The 21,588-nt window shown below is 30.7% G+C and overlaps 3 protein-coding genes across 4 annotated transcripts in view; 2 read left to right on the forward strand and 1 right to left on the reverse strand.

The window, feature by feature from the left end:
- LOC114120346 (Fanconi anemia group J protein homolog) overlaps positions 1–20,240 on the reverse strand; it is a 273,602-nt gene extending 253,362 nt beyond the window's left edge. Inside the window, exon 1 of the mRNA XM_050201548.1 lies at positions 17,576–20,240. The gene's annotated coding sequence lies outside the window, so the exon portion shown is untranslated. The remainder of the gene's footprint in view (positions 1–17,575) is intronic.
- The window catches only part of LOC114126048 (uncharacterized), a 263,154-nt gene that overhangs the window by 38,353 nt on the left and 203,213 nt on the right, over positions 1–21,588 (forward strand). The gene's annotated exons all lie outside the window — the stretch shown is intronic.
- On the forward strand, positions 11,574–19,774 carry LOC126550310 (probable aconitate hydratase, mitochondrial). Its single transcript, XM_050201552.1, has 16 exons — positions 11,574–11,686; positions 11,809–11,923; positions 12,218–12,375; positions 12,441–12,637; positions 13,196–13,421; positions 13,483–13,608; positions 13,689–13,847; positions 13,915–14,065; positions 14,288–14,463; positions 14,533–14,662; positions 15,472–15,629; positions 15,695–15,953; positions 16,437–16,642; positions 16,723–16,820; positions 16,882–17,230; positions 17,350–19,774. The coding sequence occupies exons 1-16, from the start codon at positions 11,654–11,656 to the stop codon at positions 17,497–17,499; spliced, it is 2,691 nt and encodes an 896-aa protein (XP_050057509.1). The 5' UTR covers positions 11,574–11,653; the 3' UTR covers positions 17,500–19,774.

Here is a 21,588-nt window from a genome sequence, read left to right on the forward strand (position 1 = left end):
TGAATATTCTCTTTTATGTCATTTCACGTTTTGACAAATGCGCACATACGTTTATAATATAAATATATACACACACACATATTATATACATACATAAAAAGTAAACATTCATCGATTGATGTCGGGTGATGCGAGCTTTCGCGATTCGTGTAAAATATCTCCCGTTTTTCAAATCTTTTAAATAATATTTACTTAAATTTGAATTTGATTACAGTGTCGGTACATATTATTACGTTTACCGTTTACTCGTGTACGATGCGTTATTATGTAAATATAATATAGGTATATTATTAACTCGGTCTGATGTATCAATAATTCCCGCACCTATAGTATGACTTAAATATGATTTTAAAGTGCCTAAAGTACGACCACCGAAAATCGTGTCAAGACCCAAACACTAATGGCTATTACACGGATAAGCACGCTCTTATATACGTATACCGTCTCAACCTTCCGATGTACGAGCAATGTAGTGCTATAGCTATAACATATATATTATATGAATGCTTCCTCACATCATATACGGTAATAGTATACCTCCGAAATTGATAACGATACCCTGCACTATACACACGTATTTTATACATCATCATCATCACGTGTGAGCAGCACGAAAACATGTCTATTATATACCCGCCAGTCGAAACGATCGTAAAATCTTACCGTTTATGGTTCTCCGTGTATATGGCCGTAATACCTATACGATGTGGCTATGTCAATTAAACCATACCCGCGGCTACTTTGGTCGTTTGCTCGATACATAGTATTATTATAATGTTTATTATTATTATTTCGACTTGACGTGTTTTATAATTATGTGAATATTTTAGAGACAAATAAAATGTTATTACATTCGGTTGTTGTTTTTTTCCGTATCAGATTGAAATATTAACGCACAGAGAAAGTATTTAAATAATGTCCCTCCTATTATCTCGAAATCACTTTAAAACGTAGTTCTTAAACACAATATCAGTTTCGGTAGGACCAGTTTTATATATTGCCTACTATTATTTCAACAAGTATTTTTGTTGTATTTATACTTAAATTGCCTATATAGTTTATGATGTGATTTACGTACAACAGAGATATGTACACGAGATTAATTCAATTTAGAAAAAAAAACAGTTTTAATAGGTAGTACCTGCAATGTTAATGTTAATGGATTTAATATTTTAACTATGACATGAATTTATTTTTTGACAGAGGTCAAACTGGTCAAAGTCACAAAGATATAGTATTATATTATAATATAATATTACAATAATTTTGAATATAATGAGTTTAGTTCAGATAGGTCGATACTTTTCAATATTAAAATATAATTTTCAATAAATAAAGATTATTTATTGAGTATTATTATTTAACATCTCGATATTTATAATATTTATTATAAATGCATAGTGAGTGCGTACTTATAAACAAATTGTTTTAAGTTAAAAACTTAAAAATGACAACATATTTAATTAAGTAATTTTAAATTAATTACACTTTTTTATTAAGTACCTACTTCATAGTTATGTAATTTTAAAAAGTGCAAAATAAATATTAGAATAACGCTTATGAAGCATTTTGTGAGATACCTATTTTGAAATTTAAGTGTTCATGAATTTACATATATATTTTAATATTCGTATCTAGTGGAGCATCTCATTAGAGGAGTATTTACTACTGATTTTCATGAGTATATATATATATTATATATATATATAAGGTGGTAGAATTTAGAAGTACATGCGCATAAATATAAATAGTGTTTGTGTATGGCACTAATTTATATGTAGTCCTAACTTTTTGATATCATTATTTATATTAGTTTATTGTATTAAATAAATAGTAATTTATATAAATAGAGTTAATTGTATACTTGTTCCGCGCTCGTCCTTAGTTCTTCCGTTTAAAATGGACTACAAAACAACTCGTAAATTGTGCACAATTGCAGTTAGCGATCTATAAGACAAAGGTTAGGTATGCTTTTGTCGTACATGTAAGTCTTAAAAAATAAAATTCTGTTACTCGACTCGTGTACGCAGAGCACAACAACTCGCGTCTGTACTTGTCGTAACGTGGGTATTTACATATAAACGCGTTGTTATGACTTATAACAATATATTATATCGGAACGATGTAGGTATACGAAACAAGGCGTGTGATTGGTGTATTTGTGTGTACATAATCATATACGGAGAAAATGTGATACTTGTGGTGGTGTAAAAAAAAAAAAGAAGAAATCAACCTAACCCGATATTGTATACTGCCGCCTATGGGTAGACTTGGTGCGGAAATCGTACGAATGCAACGATGACATGGCCACGGCTAGGCGCTTCGGAGATACGGCCAGACGGCAGACTGTATTTAACATATTATTAAAACGATAATAATTCCAACCGTCTGCTTGACCTGTAGTAGCCCATGGGTGACAGTTTTGTATATAATTTTTTATTCAATAATATTAAAATCATTTATAACATATTATTACGAAGCGTAAAATGTACACAACAAATGAGTTCGATAGTAACAAATTGTTTTCATAATATTACAATAATAACAATAAATTTAATAACTATAAATCGTTATAAGATATACATCATATGTTGTACATTTTGTACAATATTCTCGCCTGCTTATAACCTAACATGTACCTACCCGTCAATAATATATATTTACAACCACGACACTTCTTTGTTCCTTGACAAAACGCTCTTAGCACAGGCACTTGTATGACAGCCATACTTCTGAGTTCTGACACTATGTAAAAAAGAAATTCAAAGCCACAAAATCTCTCTTTAGTGACATTCCAATACTCCGCTTAGCGTTGTATGTAGCAGGAAATACAGGCTATAACTGCGTTTCTTTTAACTTTTAAAATGTAATATAATATTGCCAAACCAATAAATTACTATAACGACTTATATTTTCAAAAGTTAGTTTATATCGAGTCATAAACCATAAAATCGATGAACTCTCCATTTACCATACGCAGATACAGGTGATCAATTTAACACAAACACTTCTAATTTCAAAAAAACACAAACGTTTTCAAAAATATTTCTTTTATGTAATTTGAAGTTGTTAAAAATAATATTTTTACTATTTTAATGACAATATTTATTTTAAATTTAATATTCCTAGTTGGAACATTATTCGATTCTGAAGTAGGTATTAAAGTTTTTAACTAGAAGTTAAGTTATAATTATAGTTTATAGATATTTCAAGTTAATAAAATATGAGCTGATTGCGTGCGGAGTAATAGATACATATTTTGAGAAGTACCCTCACAAAATTATTAAAATGTAAGATGTTTTTATAAGAAAGATATAAAAAAAATTAAAAATTATAAATATAGAAAATGGTTAATACCTACTATATTATTTTTTATTATTTTACTTTTTATACACTTCTTTTTTATATTTTTATTTATTACTATACTGTTTAAAAAATTAAGGTTTCATACACACGGTTATACGAATAAAAAAAAATTAATTTTCAAAAACATTAATGGTTTTAGAAATAACGAGTGTCTACGTCGAATGTATCACTGTGGTGTAATACACCTGTATATAGTATATATTATATTTTATAGTGAAATTAATCGAAAAAAATCATTTGTCTGAACAAATAGTTTTAATAATCGTGTGTTATAATAATATATTATATAACTCGTTATTTGAGCGATGACCCGTTCGTAACCCCGTTGGTGGCCCAAAATCGGGCCTCGACCGTGCGGGGCGCAAAGGTCGCGGGGAAACGTCGGTCTGCGTATAACGGCAGGTCGCTAACAGTAGCGACGGCGGCGGTGGCGTTCACGGTCGAACGCGAAGCGCAGTCATCAATAATTTACATGGCCCGCGAGAGAAGGGAAACCACGCGCAATTATTCGCGTGTGTGTGTCGCGGCGGGGCTTAGCGCACGCATATAATAAAAACAAACAGCGGCGGAGGTTCGGGTGACACGGTCTGTGATTTTCGAAAGACGTCGCCACCGCCGCGCCGGCCGTCGCGACAGCAACGCACGCACGCACGCACGCACGCGACCCTTCCCGCCCTCACAGCACCTCCCCACCGCAGCCGTAGTCGTCGTCGTTAACGGGTGCGACTGCTATTCGCGTTCGCCACCGCAGCCGCCGCTGTCGTCGTAAACCGCTGCCGCCGCCGCCGCCGCCGCCGCCGGACTTCCGATGCGTGCGAGACGTGTGCATACACACACGATCGGAGGAGAGTGTGACGAGAATGAATTCAGGGCAAAACTGATGTGTGTCTGCATGTGCGTACACCATGTCGTTCTCTGGTCGGACGAGATTATTTTGTTTTTTGTAATCGTATTACGGTTATATTATTATGTAAATGCTCGCTCGCGCATAACAATAAATTATATAGAACACGGAAACTATAATATATAGATAATAATGATCCGATATGGATTTTTGAATATAGCAATTTATTGTTACGTGCGTAATATCACATAGGTATATTGGCACTATACAGAATACCTATAGGTATTATGTAATGAATGGCGCGGGTAATTCTTTTATCGAATATAACACTCGCCATTATTTCAAAAACTATTTACGTCATTAAAATATTATTATTTTTTTTTTACATAACTTTAATTTTTAAGACAGAACGATATTTCTGAAATAAATTCTTTATTATTTTTATCGCTGTAATATCCTTAAAATTCTATGTACAATGTTTAAAGATAACGTTATAAATTCCTTATACTTCAAATTGTGATCGAAATATTTAGTTTAGATGTATTTACATTTTCGACGACGATTTTATTAGTTAAACCTGAACCAAAGTCGTATTCGACGTTTAAATGAGCGGAAAAAGTTGCACAGGTGATATGATCTAAAAAAACATACCTTCGAAAACGTTTATATAGTTTATGAAATAATATATTATGTTACACGTTAATTGAATCACCTGGTATATAAAGTATACCAGCTGTAAATTATGTTAACAATTATTATAGGTTGCGGGTAAACGTTGGATACTTATATAGACATATATACACTATATATACATATATATACTAATAATATTCTTAAAAACCAATAATTAGTCGCCTCTCTTAAATACTCTAATATTTCAGGTACTGGAGACAGGATAACAATATAGGAGCCAAAAAAATATTTTATTGGTTGCGAAAAAAGTTATGATCCGGTTTTTTTAATACCAATGAAGAACCCGAAACGTTCAGTCTCGTCACGTCTACGATTTCGTATGATCGTCGTTCTAAGAATTTTCGATTAACGAACAATGTATAATAAAGTTGAAAATAAAAAAAATCAGGTCAATATTGTATTTATCGTATTCCGAATATTCATTATTGCTAAATCTCGAAGAGTGTAATATAATAAATATAAATTAGAGCAGGTACCGCTACTAATGGATAATGTATTTCTTACGAAATTGGTACTTTTGAATTTAATACATTTACGATTTATTACAGATTATCTGAATATTCTCAACGAAAACGTTCGTGTCGGACACAGGAAAAAAAATATATACATAGGTAAACGTACAAAAAAGTGCAGAGCACTGTCTAATTAGTCTTTTGTACAAGCATTTGAGTGAAAAGTTCAGAATAATTGAGAATATAATACAATAATGTATTGTTATACATTTAAACGTGTTTCGCGTATTGACTAGTTAAAATCATCAACTATTTATGACTGAAAAATTATTCAGATTTTATATATGCTCCTACTTTAACCATAATAATATTACCTATGGTATATTATTATAATACCGATTCGGCACGGTACGTCTCAATAGGACATAGAACACGATTTTCAGTGGTCATTTCCTACGAGTTAACAAATCGGCATAATATATAGGCACGATAAACATAAAACATTATGTTTAAAACCGAATAAGGGTAACTATACTCCAGTAAGGATAATATATATATATATATACACGTAGGTATATAAGATATATAGATGTAATGCGGAGATGCTATCGTCGAGCATTACGTGGCTTAGAACGTCAGTGTCCCTAAAGGATAGACTACTTCTTCTTATCGGTTCTTGCGGAGGTCAATCAAAGGGCTCGGTGAATAATTGATCGGCGTCCGTATCGTAATCAATTATCGCAAATTGCACCCCGTCCGGTGGCGGCGCTGTTAGATATAACGAGAAATAACCTTTGTGCAAAGAAGTCTCTATTAACCGAAACGACGCAGTCGTTATCCACTATATCAGGTGGATTGTTTATAGTGGCATGGTCGCACTTAAAACACACCCACATGGTATTTGTCCATATTACACGTTTACAAATAATATAGTCGTGTCGCACTTGTACCACGTCAGATTTATGAAAAAAAAATATTTAGTTTTTTTTCTTGTGTATAGCTATATAGGTAGGTACGTTATAATTTATAGGTAATTATTGTGCTTTGGATTGGCCGTAATAGTTACTGACAATTGGTGGCACTATATAGTTCCGTTATTATACGACGTGGTCATTTGGGTTCTTATATTATATTATATTTTTGTAGTAAATCAATGTTAATAATTTAATATAATATGTTATATTTAACTGGTACGAGTTTAATGATTAAATATTAATATATAAAATAGAATGTTATGCATCTAAAAGTCTCTTGACTACTTTAATAATTTAACAGTGAAACTCAGCGCAATTTATATAAATATAGAAAAATACATATAGCACGTGTGAAATTTTGATTTTTAAATTGTTGTGTTATACGTCACTTATCTATCTAAATCTTAAGTATATGTACATCGGTATTCCGCGGACGTATTCTACATTACATAAGTACAATTGAAAAACGAGAAAATAATTAAATATCACAGTTTGGTAAATAGTACCTATGTAGTTATTAAATATATGTACCTATATATTTTGGACTGATAAGTACCTTACTTTATAAAAATTGTTTTTACTAAGCAAGTGAGTACACCCTATATACTAAAGGTAGTATACAACACATACGTGTAAGACACATATACATATATATTATATATATATACTAGTGTATTCTTCCCCTATTACTTAAGAGGATGACAGGCGATTAAGGTGTCGTTTACAAGGAAAAGTCCAATTGGTTTAGATCAGTAGTTTCTCTTACCGATCACTAAATACACTCGCAGACTTAGATACACACCCCACGCACGCAGATATGTATAATACGTATGCACATACTATATATATAGAGGGTTTGCATAATGAAAATTGATGTACGTGATAGGGGTTAGGTTTATTTTTTTTTATTATTTTGCTTTCCAGTAACGAATTGAGGGATCGCAATATCGTGTGGTTTAAACCCTATCTGTCGCCGACATGTATCAACCCCCAAGTGTGTTGTATATATATATTATATATATATAGTATTATATACATAGTTAAATCAATCGTAATTAGATTGAAACACAATAGCTGCGAATACAACTTCATTGCGGCTTATGTCGGTTCGACGGGTAATAATGCATTTTATTTTCCTTGTGCAATCGATACGAAAGAACGCGCGATGGTGTGGTACGAAATTTGCTCTGTTTTATATTTTTAAATTGAACTCATACAATGATTTCTGTACTTGAATGTCGTCTGTTATACAATCATAGTTTTTTTTTTTTAAACAGTCATCGATTATTTACGGTTTATTTTTAATATACGAACTTGATTATTCGATAGTATATACGTATTGTATAATATCAATTACTTTTTCTTGAAAAAAACTACAATTTTTCGTCTAAAAAAAAAAAAAATTACAAAAACGTCATCATATTTTAATTATCGTTTAAACATGATTTTAGACTTAATAATTAATATTAGATAGTCTATATATTCCGTTTGAATGTGTTTATTCAATGAACCACATAATATTTTATGTTTTAATACTAACAAAATTATAAAAAAAAAAAAAAATGTTATGACATTTTTTTAATGTATTTTTGTATAAAATAATAGTGTTGTGGATTACTATTCTGGTATTATGCGATTCAAATGTATTTGTATCCTTTTTTTTTTTTTGAGTCATTTACGTCTATAAGCACCGGAACTCACAATTTAATTTAATTTGATGACTGATGAATAAATATTTTAAAATAAAATATAATTTGTTAAAAATCAGAACCTCTAAATATCTAAATTATTATAAGTTAAATAGACGCATATATACTATTAATTGATATTCAATTATTTTTGCTTTTGTACATCACGTCTAATACATCACATAGTATAACAGACGCACGTGCAGTGCTACTATATAGCTGTGTATATAAAGTATCATATTATTATGTATTATACTGTATATAATATTGACTTTTGAAAATCGTTTCTATATTATAGTGCGCGTGTGTATTATGTGCGCGTTAAGTGCGGAACTGCAGTGGTCATCGTTTTACGGGGGACATGATAGGCTTTGTGTGAGAGTGTATCTAAAATTGCAGTGCACGGGACATTAGCAGACTGCAAAAAGCATATCGAGGCTGGTGTGCGTGCGACCGGAAGAAAACGGATTTCAGATAAATATATATATATATACATACAGTTGTTGTGATCCGTGGGTTCGATTTCAATTATTAAATCCCGCCGTCGAAAAGAATAATAAGGGACGTGTTTGTCAATGATGGGGTCCATTACTGCAGCGGCCTGTGGGTTTTGTGCGCTAACTAGAGGCAAACAAAACGGACAGACGGGACCGACGACGTGATGCGATTGCTAATCGGATCGAAAACGGGGTTGGAAAATTTATCTCGTAAACCGCTGGCATGCTCCAGACACGTCTCTTACATTGCTGGCAGTACTATTACATGTACATCGTAATACACGTACACACGACTACGACAACTGATAAAGTATATTTTATTATACACACATATATTTATATTATATTATATTATATAACTTAAAATAAATTATTAAGAATTACGCTTATTAGTCGTCGTTATTAGATGCAGTTTATACAGATAGTCGAACACGCTTAGAAAACTGTCGTTCAAAGACAATTTCAAGCAAACATGTTAGATACTAAAAGACTTTTATTATTAATTGTACAACTATAAATCTGTGGTCCATACATATATATATATAAAAAAATCACGTATATTATGTACACAGGTTGTGGGTTCATGTGTTTTGTCCATTATATCAGATACTTAATAATATGTAGTTTATTTTGATGATTTAAATGTGAGATAATCTACATTAAAATTAATCTAAACTCGATCCTGAACTTTTATGTACAAGGTATAGTAACGTTTTAACCAAAGTTGTCAATCAGGTGTTAATTATTGAAAAAATAAACCAAATACAATTGTGTGTCTTTATCGCATTAGCTAGAACTCAGTGATGTGATATTTTGTAAATATTCAATAAATGTGACAAACCATTTTCATTAAATATTATATACTATGATATAATACAGTTCAACGTTTTTTTCACACTCGTAATATACATGTAAGGAGATTAAGTATAGACAGTTATTACGTTATTAACGAAATTCACCTTAACTTTCAGTGACCATAATGTATTAATAATATGTATATCACAATATTAATTAGTCGGTTAATGAGTATAACTAGTATAAGTCATATACCGTCATGGCTATTAAAAAAATATTACCTTGAAAATAATAATTAATCTGTGCAAACCCATTTTAAAACTCAAATTTAACCTAACCCGTTTGTTGCGGGTTAACGACTCATTAATTTTACGTTAGGCTTGTACGCGGTTCTAAAACTTAAATTGTTTGTGTTAACGCGAATAAATTGTATCATTATTTCATATTAGATTGAGATCTTATTGCATATTATCTATAAAAGTATCTCTATGTAAATTGCAAGGGCTTGGCTCGGTATGTATAGCTTAATTATATAAAAATATATACTACGCATGTTTTTTAATTTTTTTTTTTTTTTTTTAATAACGTTATACCCAACACATATTATGTATTATTATTTTTTTATTGTGTATGTAAGCCAAGTGTATACGATTCCATTGAAAATCTAAACTTGCGTTCATGATGCCATAATATTATGAAGTTACATACCTATTATAAACACAAATCGTCATGTTGTTCTCAATTGTTTTTAAAATTTAAATATACGATTAAACTCATGAAAGGATACTATAATTTTTAGAAAATTGGTATTTTTATTACAATGATGAAAAGATACCGTGATTTTTTTTTACAATGGTGTACCTATAGGTAGGCAACATATTGTTTGCTCCAAAAATCGTGTATTTATATCTATTAGTACACAATTCGTATATTACCTATTTAATAATTACTAATTATTAAATTTTGTTAGTAGTTATCTTTTTTATTTATTATTATTGTTATGTGTTATCAGCGAAATTAGTATCATTGTAATTTAAGAATGTTAAATAGTAAATAGTATTATTTTTTTCAAAATATAAACTGTAATAACCACCTACAGTGCAATACTTTTTATTTTCTAATGTCAGTTTTAAGTTGTTAGTTCACTCTTTAGCGTTCCATTGTATGTTTGTATATAATACAACTCTATTGTGCTTGTCTATAGAAATTAATTTAATGAACAATTAAATTAATGCTTTTCATTGTTTATAAATAAATAGTTAATCAAGTAAATAGTATCTAAATAATGGAAATAAATGAAGAAAGTAATAACCATTTATACCCAAGCCAATTTTAAAATTTTATTTTTCAAAATGAATTTTTATTTTATTATATTGTTTGAATTTGATCTAGAAATTAAATAGAAGTAAAGTTACCCAATTTCAAAAGTATTTATTAAATTCTAATTTTTCAAAATTACTCTTAATTTTTTTAGAAGGTATATTAAAAAAAAAATTGTCTTTTTAATCATTTTTTCCATTCTAACACTTTTAAATTATAATAAATCTACATAATATTAAATACAGTATGAGAACATATAATTATAATATATTTTAAATGTTTCTACTTTAGACAAAGTATTAAAAATCAAACAAGAAATAAAGGAAATTAAAGTAAAAATCACCAAACTTAAAGAACGTAAAACCAAATTATTAGATAAGATAGAAAAATTGAAACAGTTATCTTATCAAAAACAAACTAATTCTATTAGTGACCAAAATAAATGGACTCATATAGGTATTATAAAAATAGTACTACAAAATTCAATAATTTATCATATATTTATGATGAATAATGTCAAAATGTCTTTATCATTTATGAATTTTAACATTAGCAGATTTTCCTTGGTATCAAAAAATAAAATTTTTGATAAAAGTTTTTAAATTGGATAGTTTTCGTTCACAATAGTTAGCAGCTATTAATATTACATTAATTAAACATAATGCTATACTTATTATGCCAATTGGCGGAGTAAAAGCCACATGCATATGTAATGAGTGTTTATATCAGTATGCTTGTCGCTCGAGTTTTGGGATAGTCGATAAATGACCATGGCCAACTTTAAGTTAGTAAGATATATGCTCATATTATCGGTTTTATTATATAAGGTGAAGATATACACAATATACTAGCCACTAAAATATTTAAACATTTAAGTATCATTTTTTATCGTCTTGGAAACATCTATGTTTATATTTTTTCATAAAATAATAATAATCTGTCTTTTGAACAATTCAATATTGTAAAAAAAAGTTTGTATTATAATTATTGTTTTACGATTAATCGATCGAAATATTTTTATACAATGGCGTTAAGAAGAATATTCAAGACCCTGCAGGTACATATTTCGCTCAGTAGCCAAAGGGCACTATAGTTGGGGGTACTCCTTCCCTGACCTGCTTGACAATTCGAAATAAATTGTTGTTAGTTGATAACCGAGTACTCTTAATGTGTTAACAGGTATCGGCGAACAGTGGTATCCAGAAGAAATTCTGTCACACATCTCCGGCCGTGTTTGGAGCAAAAAAAATGGTTACGAGCAATTTAGGAAATAGGAATAGTTGTTTAACTAAAAGTAAGGCAATTACAAGGGATACAAGACTTGAATGAATGCCTTATTTATTATTAAGAGTTATTAGCTATTTTTAGTTATCTAAACTTATGACTTATTATTTTTAATTTTAAAACTACGATTATTCCTTGGCGACAGAGACCCTGACCTGACCATCCCTTATCTCCGGCGGCACATGAAAGAAATTGCATGTGTTGCGCCGTACCGTTATTTATTTTATTGCATGAAAATAACGCATTTACAATTAAAATATGTGAAAGCGAGCATATCATTACATAATATATATTTTATTTTCAGGTCTTAATGGAAGCTGTACCAACTCAAGGTATGAGGATATGGCAAGATGTGCCTCTAGAGCCAAGGAAGCCTTAGATCGTGGATTTAAATTCAGGATTCCGTTTAATGTTACTCCTGGATCGAAACAAATTAGAGCAACGATTAAAATAGATGAAATGGTATATAAAAATATAATGTTATATTATTATTTATCAGTTGATATTTTAATTATACTATTATTTAGGCACAAACATTGAGAGAATTTGGCGGTACTGTATTAGCTAATGCATGTGGTCAATTGGACCGCAATGATGTTAAAAAAGGTGAAAAAAATACCATTCTAAATTCACACAACAGAAAAGAAGTGGCTATGAGCAAGTTCGACACCAAGCCCTTACCATACGAAATCTTAGAAAAGCGTTTAAAAATTGTTGCTGATAGGTGCGTAATATAAGTGCTAGAGATGGCTTTAATCGTTCCCTGATGGCTGATGTATCACCTGTTCTATATCGTATATTTAAATTACTTCAATATTAACCTACTATTTTTATTGTTTTAATCAATCACAATTTATTGGTATATAGCTTTGACCAACTCATCAGATAATAATGATATTATATAAATTATATATTATAATATATAGGTAAATATAGGTAGATGACAATTTAGCATGTGTCAATATTAAAAATAAATTTAATTAAGTATTCTTTTACATCTATAGTAGAAAACCAACATTTAGCATGTAACATATGGCACTTTTAAAAATTCAATATTATTAATAATTTAAGTAGACGATATAGTAAGGTTAGGTACTCACTGTTTTAAAGCTTTTATAACTATATTATACTCATATTGATTAAAAATTAATTTAATTAATAATTATGAGAATTTTTTGTGATTAAAGACAATATCATATTAAGTTATGTTTTGATTATTATATGGCGATTTAAAATAATTAATTTGGAATTTAGAATTTTAATAGTTAATATAATATTATAGATTAGGAAGGCCATTGACCTTAACGGAAAAAATATTATATTCACACTTGGACGATCCAGTGGGGCAAAGTATTGAGCGTGGTGTGTCATACCTCAAGTTGAGGCCTGATCGTGTGGCAATGCAGGATGCCACTGCTCAAATGGCTATGTTGCAGTTTATATCCTCAGGTTTGCCAAAGGTTGCCGTTCCATCCACTATTCATTGTGATCACTTAATTGAAGCTCAAGTAAATTAAATTTAACAATAATAATTTTATATTATTTTTATTAATAATTGTTTAATAATAGGTAGGTGGAGTTGAGGACTTGAAAAGGGCTAAAGAACTGAATGAAGAAGTTTATAACTTTTTGAAAACTGCCAGTGCAAGATATGGGGTTGGTTTTTGGCACCCTGGATCTGGAATTATTCATCAAGTAATAATAATAAAATATTAGCTATACGGTTTATATTAATTTTTATGCATTAAAAAACGAAATTATAATATTTTGTTTAGATTATCCTGGAAAACTATGCTTTTCCTGGATTATTGATGGTTGGTACCGACTCCCATACACCTAATGGCGGTGGACTTGGTGGCTTGTGTATTGGAGTTGGCGGTGCGGACGCTGTTGATGTGATGGCGGATATTCCTTGGGAACTAAAATGTCCTAAAGTAACAAATAATAATGAATTAATTGTTTTAAATATTGTTTTTAATGTATCATATAAATTTTAAATAGGTCATTGGTGTTCGTCTAACAGGAAAGATGACTGGTTGGACTACACCAAAAGATGTGATCCTTAAAGTTGCTGATATTTTGACCGTCAAAGGAGGTACCGGTGCTGTAATTGAATATCACGGACCTGGAGTAGATAATATATCATGCACAGGTAAACACTAAGACTAAACACGATTATTTTATGAAATGTAAAGTATGATTCAGAGATACCATTTGTTATAAATTATGTCAATATAATATTGATTATTTTCAATTAACAATGGCGGCATTAAGGATGTACTGAGTACCTAACTATTCCTTTGGTGTCGTCGATTTCAAACTAAAAAAAAGAGTATAATTTTTATGGTAATTTTTTTTTAATTTAATTTAAAAGGTATGGGTACTATCTGTAATATGGGTGCGGAAATTGGAGCTACTACTTCATTGTTCCCTTTTAATCACCGAATGGCGGATTATTTAAAAGCTACATCTCGTGCTGATATTGCTGAAGAAGCAGCTAAGTATAGTAAGCCATTATTGACTCCCGATAATGGCTGTCAGTATGACCAGGTAATATTTTCCTTTAAATTGTTTCAATATTATACTAATATTTTATTTTATAATTTTATATTAATGTAGTTAATTGAACTTGATTTAACAACATTGGAACCTCATGTCAATGGACCTTTCACACCTGATCTTGCCCATCCTATTTCAAAGTTAGGAAATAATGCCAAGAAAAGCGATTGGCCAGTAGAAATCAAAGTTGGTTAGTTACTTATAGTATGCTAGTAATGCTTAATTTATTTTGTAACAATATTATTAAAAGAGAAAATTATACCTAATTTTACACAAAAAATTTAAAAATTGGGATGATTCTGAATTAAAAATTTCTTGGGAATTTATAATATTTCACCCCTCCTTAGTTGAAGTAAAGATGTATTAATTATACTTTTAATAACATATAATTCATATTTAATATCGCAATATATTAATTATTTATATTAGTATGTTTATATTATGATGGAGTTAAATAGTTAGAAATCTACTAGTGCTTATTTTTTTCTGATTAACTAATGTTATTTTATATACTATTAAAAATACAAATATTCATAAATTACTTATAACATAACTGTCGCCATCATAATATAATAATAATAATAATAATAAGTTTATTTCGCCAATACATCATATTATAACAACATAAAATATAATTAACTTATCCAGTTCATTTTATATTTTAAATTAAAACATTAACTTTATTACTATATGTTAAACGATGTTACAAAATAAAACCTAAAGGGCATTTCATTCAGTCATTCACATTATTAGTTTTGTTCAAGTTGATGTCCGGTCACGAGTTTCCTTCATGACATTTATTATTATTACCTATAATAAAACAATATTATATTATTATTATATGAATATTTTATATACATTATACCAATGATAACAGGATAGTCAGGCTTATAGATGGGATGTGGAGTAGTCAGCTAAATAACTTGTTTAAAAATATAGTGATAGCAATTGTAACGACGTCTTAGATATTTATTATAATAATATATATTTTATTTTCAGGTCTTATTGGAAGCTGCACCAACTCAAGCTATGAGGATATGGCAAGATGTGCCACTATAGCCAAGGAAGCCTTAGATCATGGACGTAAATCAAAAATTCCATTTAATGTTACTCCTGGGTCTGAACAAATTAGGGCAACAATTGAAAGAGATGGAATTGTATATAAAAATATAATGTTATATTATTATTTATAAGTTGATATTTTAATTATACTGTTATTTAGGCACAAACATTGAGAGAATTTGGCGGTACTGTATTAGCTAATGCATGTGGTCCGTGTATTGGTCAATGGGACCGCAAAGATGTTAAAAAAGGTGAAAAAAACACCATTGTAAGTTCATATAACAGAAACTTTACTGGACGTAATGATGCCAATGCAGCAACTCATGCCTTTGTCACTTCTCCAGAGCTAGTTACTGCTTTAGCCATTGAAGGTCGTTTGGACTTTGATCCTACAAAAGATTCGATCAAGGGTGCTGATGGTTAGTTCAATATTACTTATTATCGTGATAACAAATTTCAGTCACTAAAACAAAATACTACATAAAAAACATTAATGTGTATTATAAATCTAGAATTTTAGAAGATCGCATATAATTTTTCATTTATTATATTTATAATAATAATTTTCCTTACTTTAACGAAACGTGAACAAAAACAGTATACAATATACATTTTATATTATACCAATGTTTTTGAAATAAAATAGAAACAATATTTTATAAAAACATTAATTAGGCATTAAAACATTTATATTTTCTGCTGGACTTTCTTATCTATTCTTTAACGCTATAAGCATGGGAAGATTTATGTATTGATACAAAATTCCGAGGAGTTTTTTTTGTGACTAGAGTCCTTCTTTATCTCTAGTTTAATGTTTTTATTACTTAGTAATGCGCTATTCAGAAATAATTCCCATTTATAACATAGCGTTAATATTTTATAATTTTTATCTGTTATTGTAGGTAAAGAATTTAAATTAAGTAATCCTTTCGGTGACGAATTACCCGCAAAAGGATTTGATCCAGGTCAAGATACTTACCAAGCTCCACCTGCTGATGGATCAGCTGTTAGTGCAGTAGTAGACCCTAAATCCAATCGTCTTCAATTATTGGAACCATTTAAACCTTGGGATGGAAAAGATTTGGTAGATCTTACTATACTTATTAAAGTAAGTATAATTAATTAATATACATAATATAATTGTATTTTTTATTTAAGATTTTTTTAATGTGTATACATTTTCAATAGGTGAAAGGAAAATGTACAACGGATCATATTTCTGCGGCCGGCCCATGGTTGAAATATCGAGGTCATTTAGATAATATATCAAATAACATGTTCCTAACGTAAGTTATTATAACTTTGTTTTTACTAAAATGTATTAAATATAATTATTTATTATTCTAGTGCAACCAATGCAGATAATAATGAAATGAATAAGGTAAAAAATCAATGTACTGGAGAATGGGGTTCAGTACCAGACACAGCCAGAGCATACAAAGCTGAAGGTATATCATGGGTAGTGTTTGGTGATGAAAACTACGGCGAAGGAAGTAGCAGAGAACATGCTGCTTTAGAACCACGTCATTTGGGAGGACTCGCGATCATTGTCAAATCTTTTGCCCGTATTCATGAAACCAATTTGAAGAAACAAGGATTATTAGCTCTGACATTTGACGATACTAAGGATTACGATAAAGTTCAACCAGATGACAAAGTGTCTTTGGTTGGACTTGACGAATTTACTCCTGGCAAGGTATCGTATAACTAGTAAATTTATTTAAAATTCATCCAGTTTTCCAGTAAAAAAATATATATTTTATAAATCAAATTGTTATCGAGTTACTAAACTAATTCTAGTTTCTATTTTTTCAGCCTTTGACTTGCATATTACGGCACAATGATGGAACTTGTGAAGAGATATTACTAAATCATACTTTCAACACACAGCAGATACAATGGTTTAAATCTGGAAGTGCATTAAACCGAATGAAGCAACTAGCCGCTACTATGGGCAATCCGTAGTACAGGATCCTCCGAAACTTAGGTTAAGTTTACTCAAAATTACTCAATATATGCAACCCAGGTAACACATATTAACCTAACTGAATCACAACCGACGTCAGACCCCACACGTGACCGATATATATTTTACCCCTTCACCATAAAATACATTAACCTCACCATTACACCCGCCTTTGAAGAGAAATAATATACATAATATTCTGATGCACATTTGTATCGACTAAATCAGACACTTGGCCGACATATATTTTTACCCAGTCCAATCAATTCTATTATCACCCCTTTTATTTAAACACTCACACCCGCACACAACATATATACTATCACATACATACAACATAAGTAGGGTTAGGTTAGGTTTTTCGGTCCCCATGTTGCGATGCCACAAAAAAAAAGGTTAGGTTACATCACACGTATAACAATCAAACATATTTACTATTATACAGTTATCACATTGGTATTATAATTATTTACGAATAAGCGCCTCGTTAAAGCATACGTTATACAAAGGACTGTATCACACACACTCACTACAATTTACATAGTATTTTATTCTTATATATCAATAAAACACATCGTTAGCATACCAAAAATCACGTATTCATACAATTATACAAATACATATAAATCAGGGGCGTACCCTTGGGGGTGAGGGGGGGTCGGATCTTTAAGGTCAATCGTTGTAATGGTTTCCCCAAGATTAAAGGTATTGGTAGTAGCAGTCCGTTGCTTTTACCCAGAGGGTTTTTGGAAAGTTGACACGATGTGCATGTTTTTATAAATGAATAAGTATTTTGTATGTATAATGGTTGGCCAATAATATTTTTCTTTTAATTTTAATAACGTTTTTGTAATACCTAAGTGTGCTGAAAAAACGGATTAGTGAGAGGACTTCAAAATAGTATTTACCAAATTAGTTGGAATAACTAATAAATATTTTATACCATATGGTGATCAATTTTTTAAGTATAGTAGTTTGTCCTTAATAATACATTTTCTTGATTTTTTATAGTGTTTATTTTTGTATCTTCTGATAAAGATGAAATTATATTTTGTTGTATATTGTAGACAGTCGCCCAAAAATTATTATTTAATACGTATAAAAGAATAATACAATAAAAATACAAAATAAAATTATTAACACGGGAGAGGCCAGTGAAGCTAAATGTACTGAGGCAACAAGAAAATTTTTATATAAGACCGCCGTACGCACAGGCACGGGGAGTCCCGCTGTCGCTGAGTGAGTTGGCGAGAGCGTAGGTACAACGATCGTGCGTGTGAAGCAACGATTGTAGTACGGGCTGAGTGATATAGTATTTTTGATTGTTTTTATTTTGTGTTTGTTTAAAGTTAATAAAAAGTGTTCCCGACCAGAACAACACGAGTTGAATATCATTTAAGTCGTCTTTGCGTTCTTACCTTTATATAGGAAACAGTGCCGGGATATACGTACCACGGGTATATGTAATCTTCGAGCTTTTTCCACCATAAAGGAGCGTAGAATCGACAAGCGCACGCCATCGTACCTTACTAGTTAACAGTGCCATTCTAATTTATTTTAGAGAGTGTCATTAACTAAAGAGTACGGAGGTAAGGCGTAGTTGATTTACGGCAAAACCATCGTACCTCACAAGTTAACAGTGCCATTCTTATTTATTTTAGAGAGTGTCATTAACTAGAGGATCGAGGGTAAGACGTACCTAGTTGGTTATACCGTGTATACTGAAATACGGGTATACTACAATTTTTACAATATTTGTCTTTTGACTGTAAAGTTTTCACTGTATCAGGTTGTATCGTGTCGAAATCGGTTTTGTTAGTAGTTTCTTTGTCAGTGAGAACTTTACAGTCAAAAGACAAATATTGTAAAAATATAATTTCATCTTTATCAGATAATACAAAAAATAAATACTATAAAAAATCAAGAAAATATATTATTAAGGACAAACTACTATACTTAAAAAATTGATCACCATATGGCATAAAGTATTTATTAGTTATTCCAACTAATTTGGTAAATACTATTTTGAAGTCCTCTCACTAATCCGTTTTTTCAGCACACTTAGGTATTACAAAAACGTTATTAAAATTAAAAGAAAAATATTATTGGCCAACCATTATACATACAAAATACTTATTCATTTATAAAAACATACACATCGTGTCAACTTTCCAAAAAACCTCTGGATAAAAGCAACGGACTGCTACTACCAATACTTTTAATCTTGGGGAAACCATTACAACGATTGACCTTAAAGATCCGACCCCCCCTCACCCCCAAGGGTACGCCCCTGATTTATATGTATTTGTATAATTGTACGAATACGTGATTTTTGGTATGCTAACGATGTGTTTTATTGATATATAAGAATAAAATACTATGTAAATTGTAGTGAGTGTGTGTGATACAGTCCTATGTATAACGTATGCTTTAACGAGGCGCTTATTCGTAAATAATTATAATATCAATGTGATAACTGTATAATAGTAAATATGTTTGGTTGTTATACGTGTGATGTAACCTAACCTTTTTTTTTTGTGGCATCGCAACATGGGGACCGAAAAACCTAACCTAACCCTACTTATGTTGTATGTATGTGATAGTATATATGTTGTGTGCGCGTGTGTGTGAGTGTGTAAATAAAAGGGGTGATTATAGAATTGATTGGAAAGTGTAAAAATATATTATGTTGGCCAAGTGTCCGATTTAATCGATACAAATGTGCATCAGAATATTATATATATTATTTTTCTTCATGGGATGGAGGGGGTAATGTATTTTATGGTGAAGGGGTAAAATATATATCAGTCACGTGTAGGATCTGGCGTCGGTTGTGATTCAGTTAGGTTAGTATGTGTTGGTCGGCAGAGCCCTATCCTCACCCACACGTGGTGCCGACTGGAAACGGAACTCCGGTTCCGGCCAACGGGGGAGGCATAGAAGGCAAACTGTACAAACCGAACACCGGTGGGTCAACAACAGCGATCAGAGAGGGCCATTATATCCCTTCATCACCGACATCAGGCCAAAGGCTCGGCTCAGAGACGATCCTCCACATCCAGCCATGGGTGGAAGCACAGTAACGAAGGAAATGAACGGATAATAAAAAGTTTTCAAGAAGACACATAATAAGGTTTATTTAAACTTTGTACACATAATTTAAATAGTTACACAAGGTTACTACTTACTAAACCTTACTCAATATATTATAAATTTCATGATAACATACAATAAAGATTTTCTTTCAGCAAGACTTATACCTAATAATTATTATATTATTATGTAGTACATTTAAATATATTTAATTAGGTTATTGGTATGTATATCGGTACGGGGGAAGGGACAACTATGTATGACTAGGAAAATTTTCATACGTTATCAGACATTATAGTGTATGAGCTCTACGCCGTATTTAATATAAGAAAAGAGTATCTAATAAAATACAATACAATAAACAAATATAATATATAATATAATTCATTTATTTTAAAACCCTTAATATTAAAATTGATTAATTGTTTTAGTATGAAGGGGGTAGAGGAAGACTAAAGAGGTTAAAAAAAACTACAATTATACGTACTTTACAAACAGATGGAAAACCTATCAAAGTCTAGTATCAATACTCTAGTACCTATCACCTTACTTCAAAATATCAAATCCTTCTCTTTTTTAGTAATTATAAATGGAGAAAGTAAAGTTTATGAATATTTTGTGAGACATTTCTTAGCTTGTTTATCTAATGATGCCGAGGGTGAAGAAACTATTGTATACCTTAATATTGTCATATTGATATAAATGGAGAAAAAGTAATAATTATTTGTACGACTATATTTTATGCATTTAGCCGAACGACAGTTTACCTAACACAATATTACGACGATGTCATACTACGGGCCGACAGCGTGTTGTGTGACTGTTGCTAGAATCGTATGTCGAGCGCGTTTTCATGCGATTATCATCGTCTTCTGCTCTTCGTGTCCTGCCATCGTTTGTGCTATACGATGTCATAGTTCGGAACGGATATAAGTGATACAACATGTATACAACAATGCGTTGTTATGAACGAGCCTAGGCTAATGATAGGCCAT

Source organism: Aphis gossypii, chromosome 2 (assembly GCF_020184175.1).
Source record: "Aphis gossypii isolate Hap1 chromosome 2, ASM2018417v2, whole genome shotgun sequence".
Taxonomy (NCBI): Eukaryota; Metazoa; Arthropoda; class Insecta; order Hemiptera; family Aphididae; genus Aphis; species Aphis gossypii.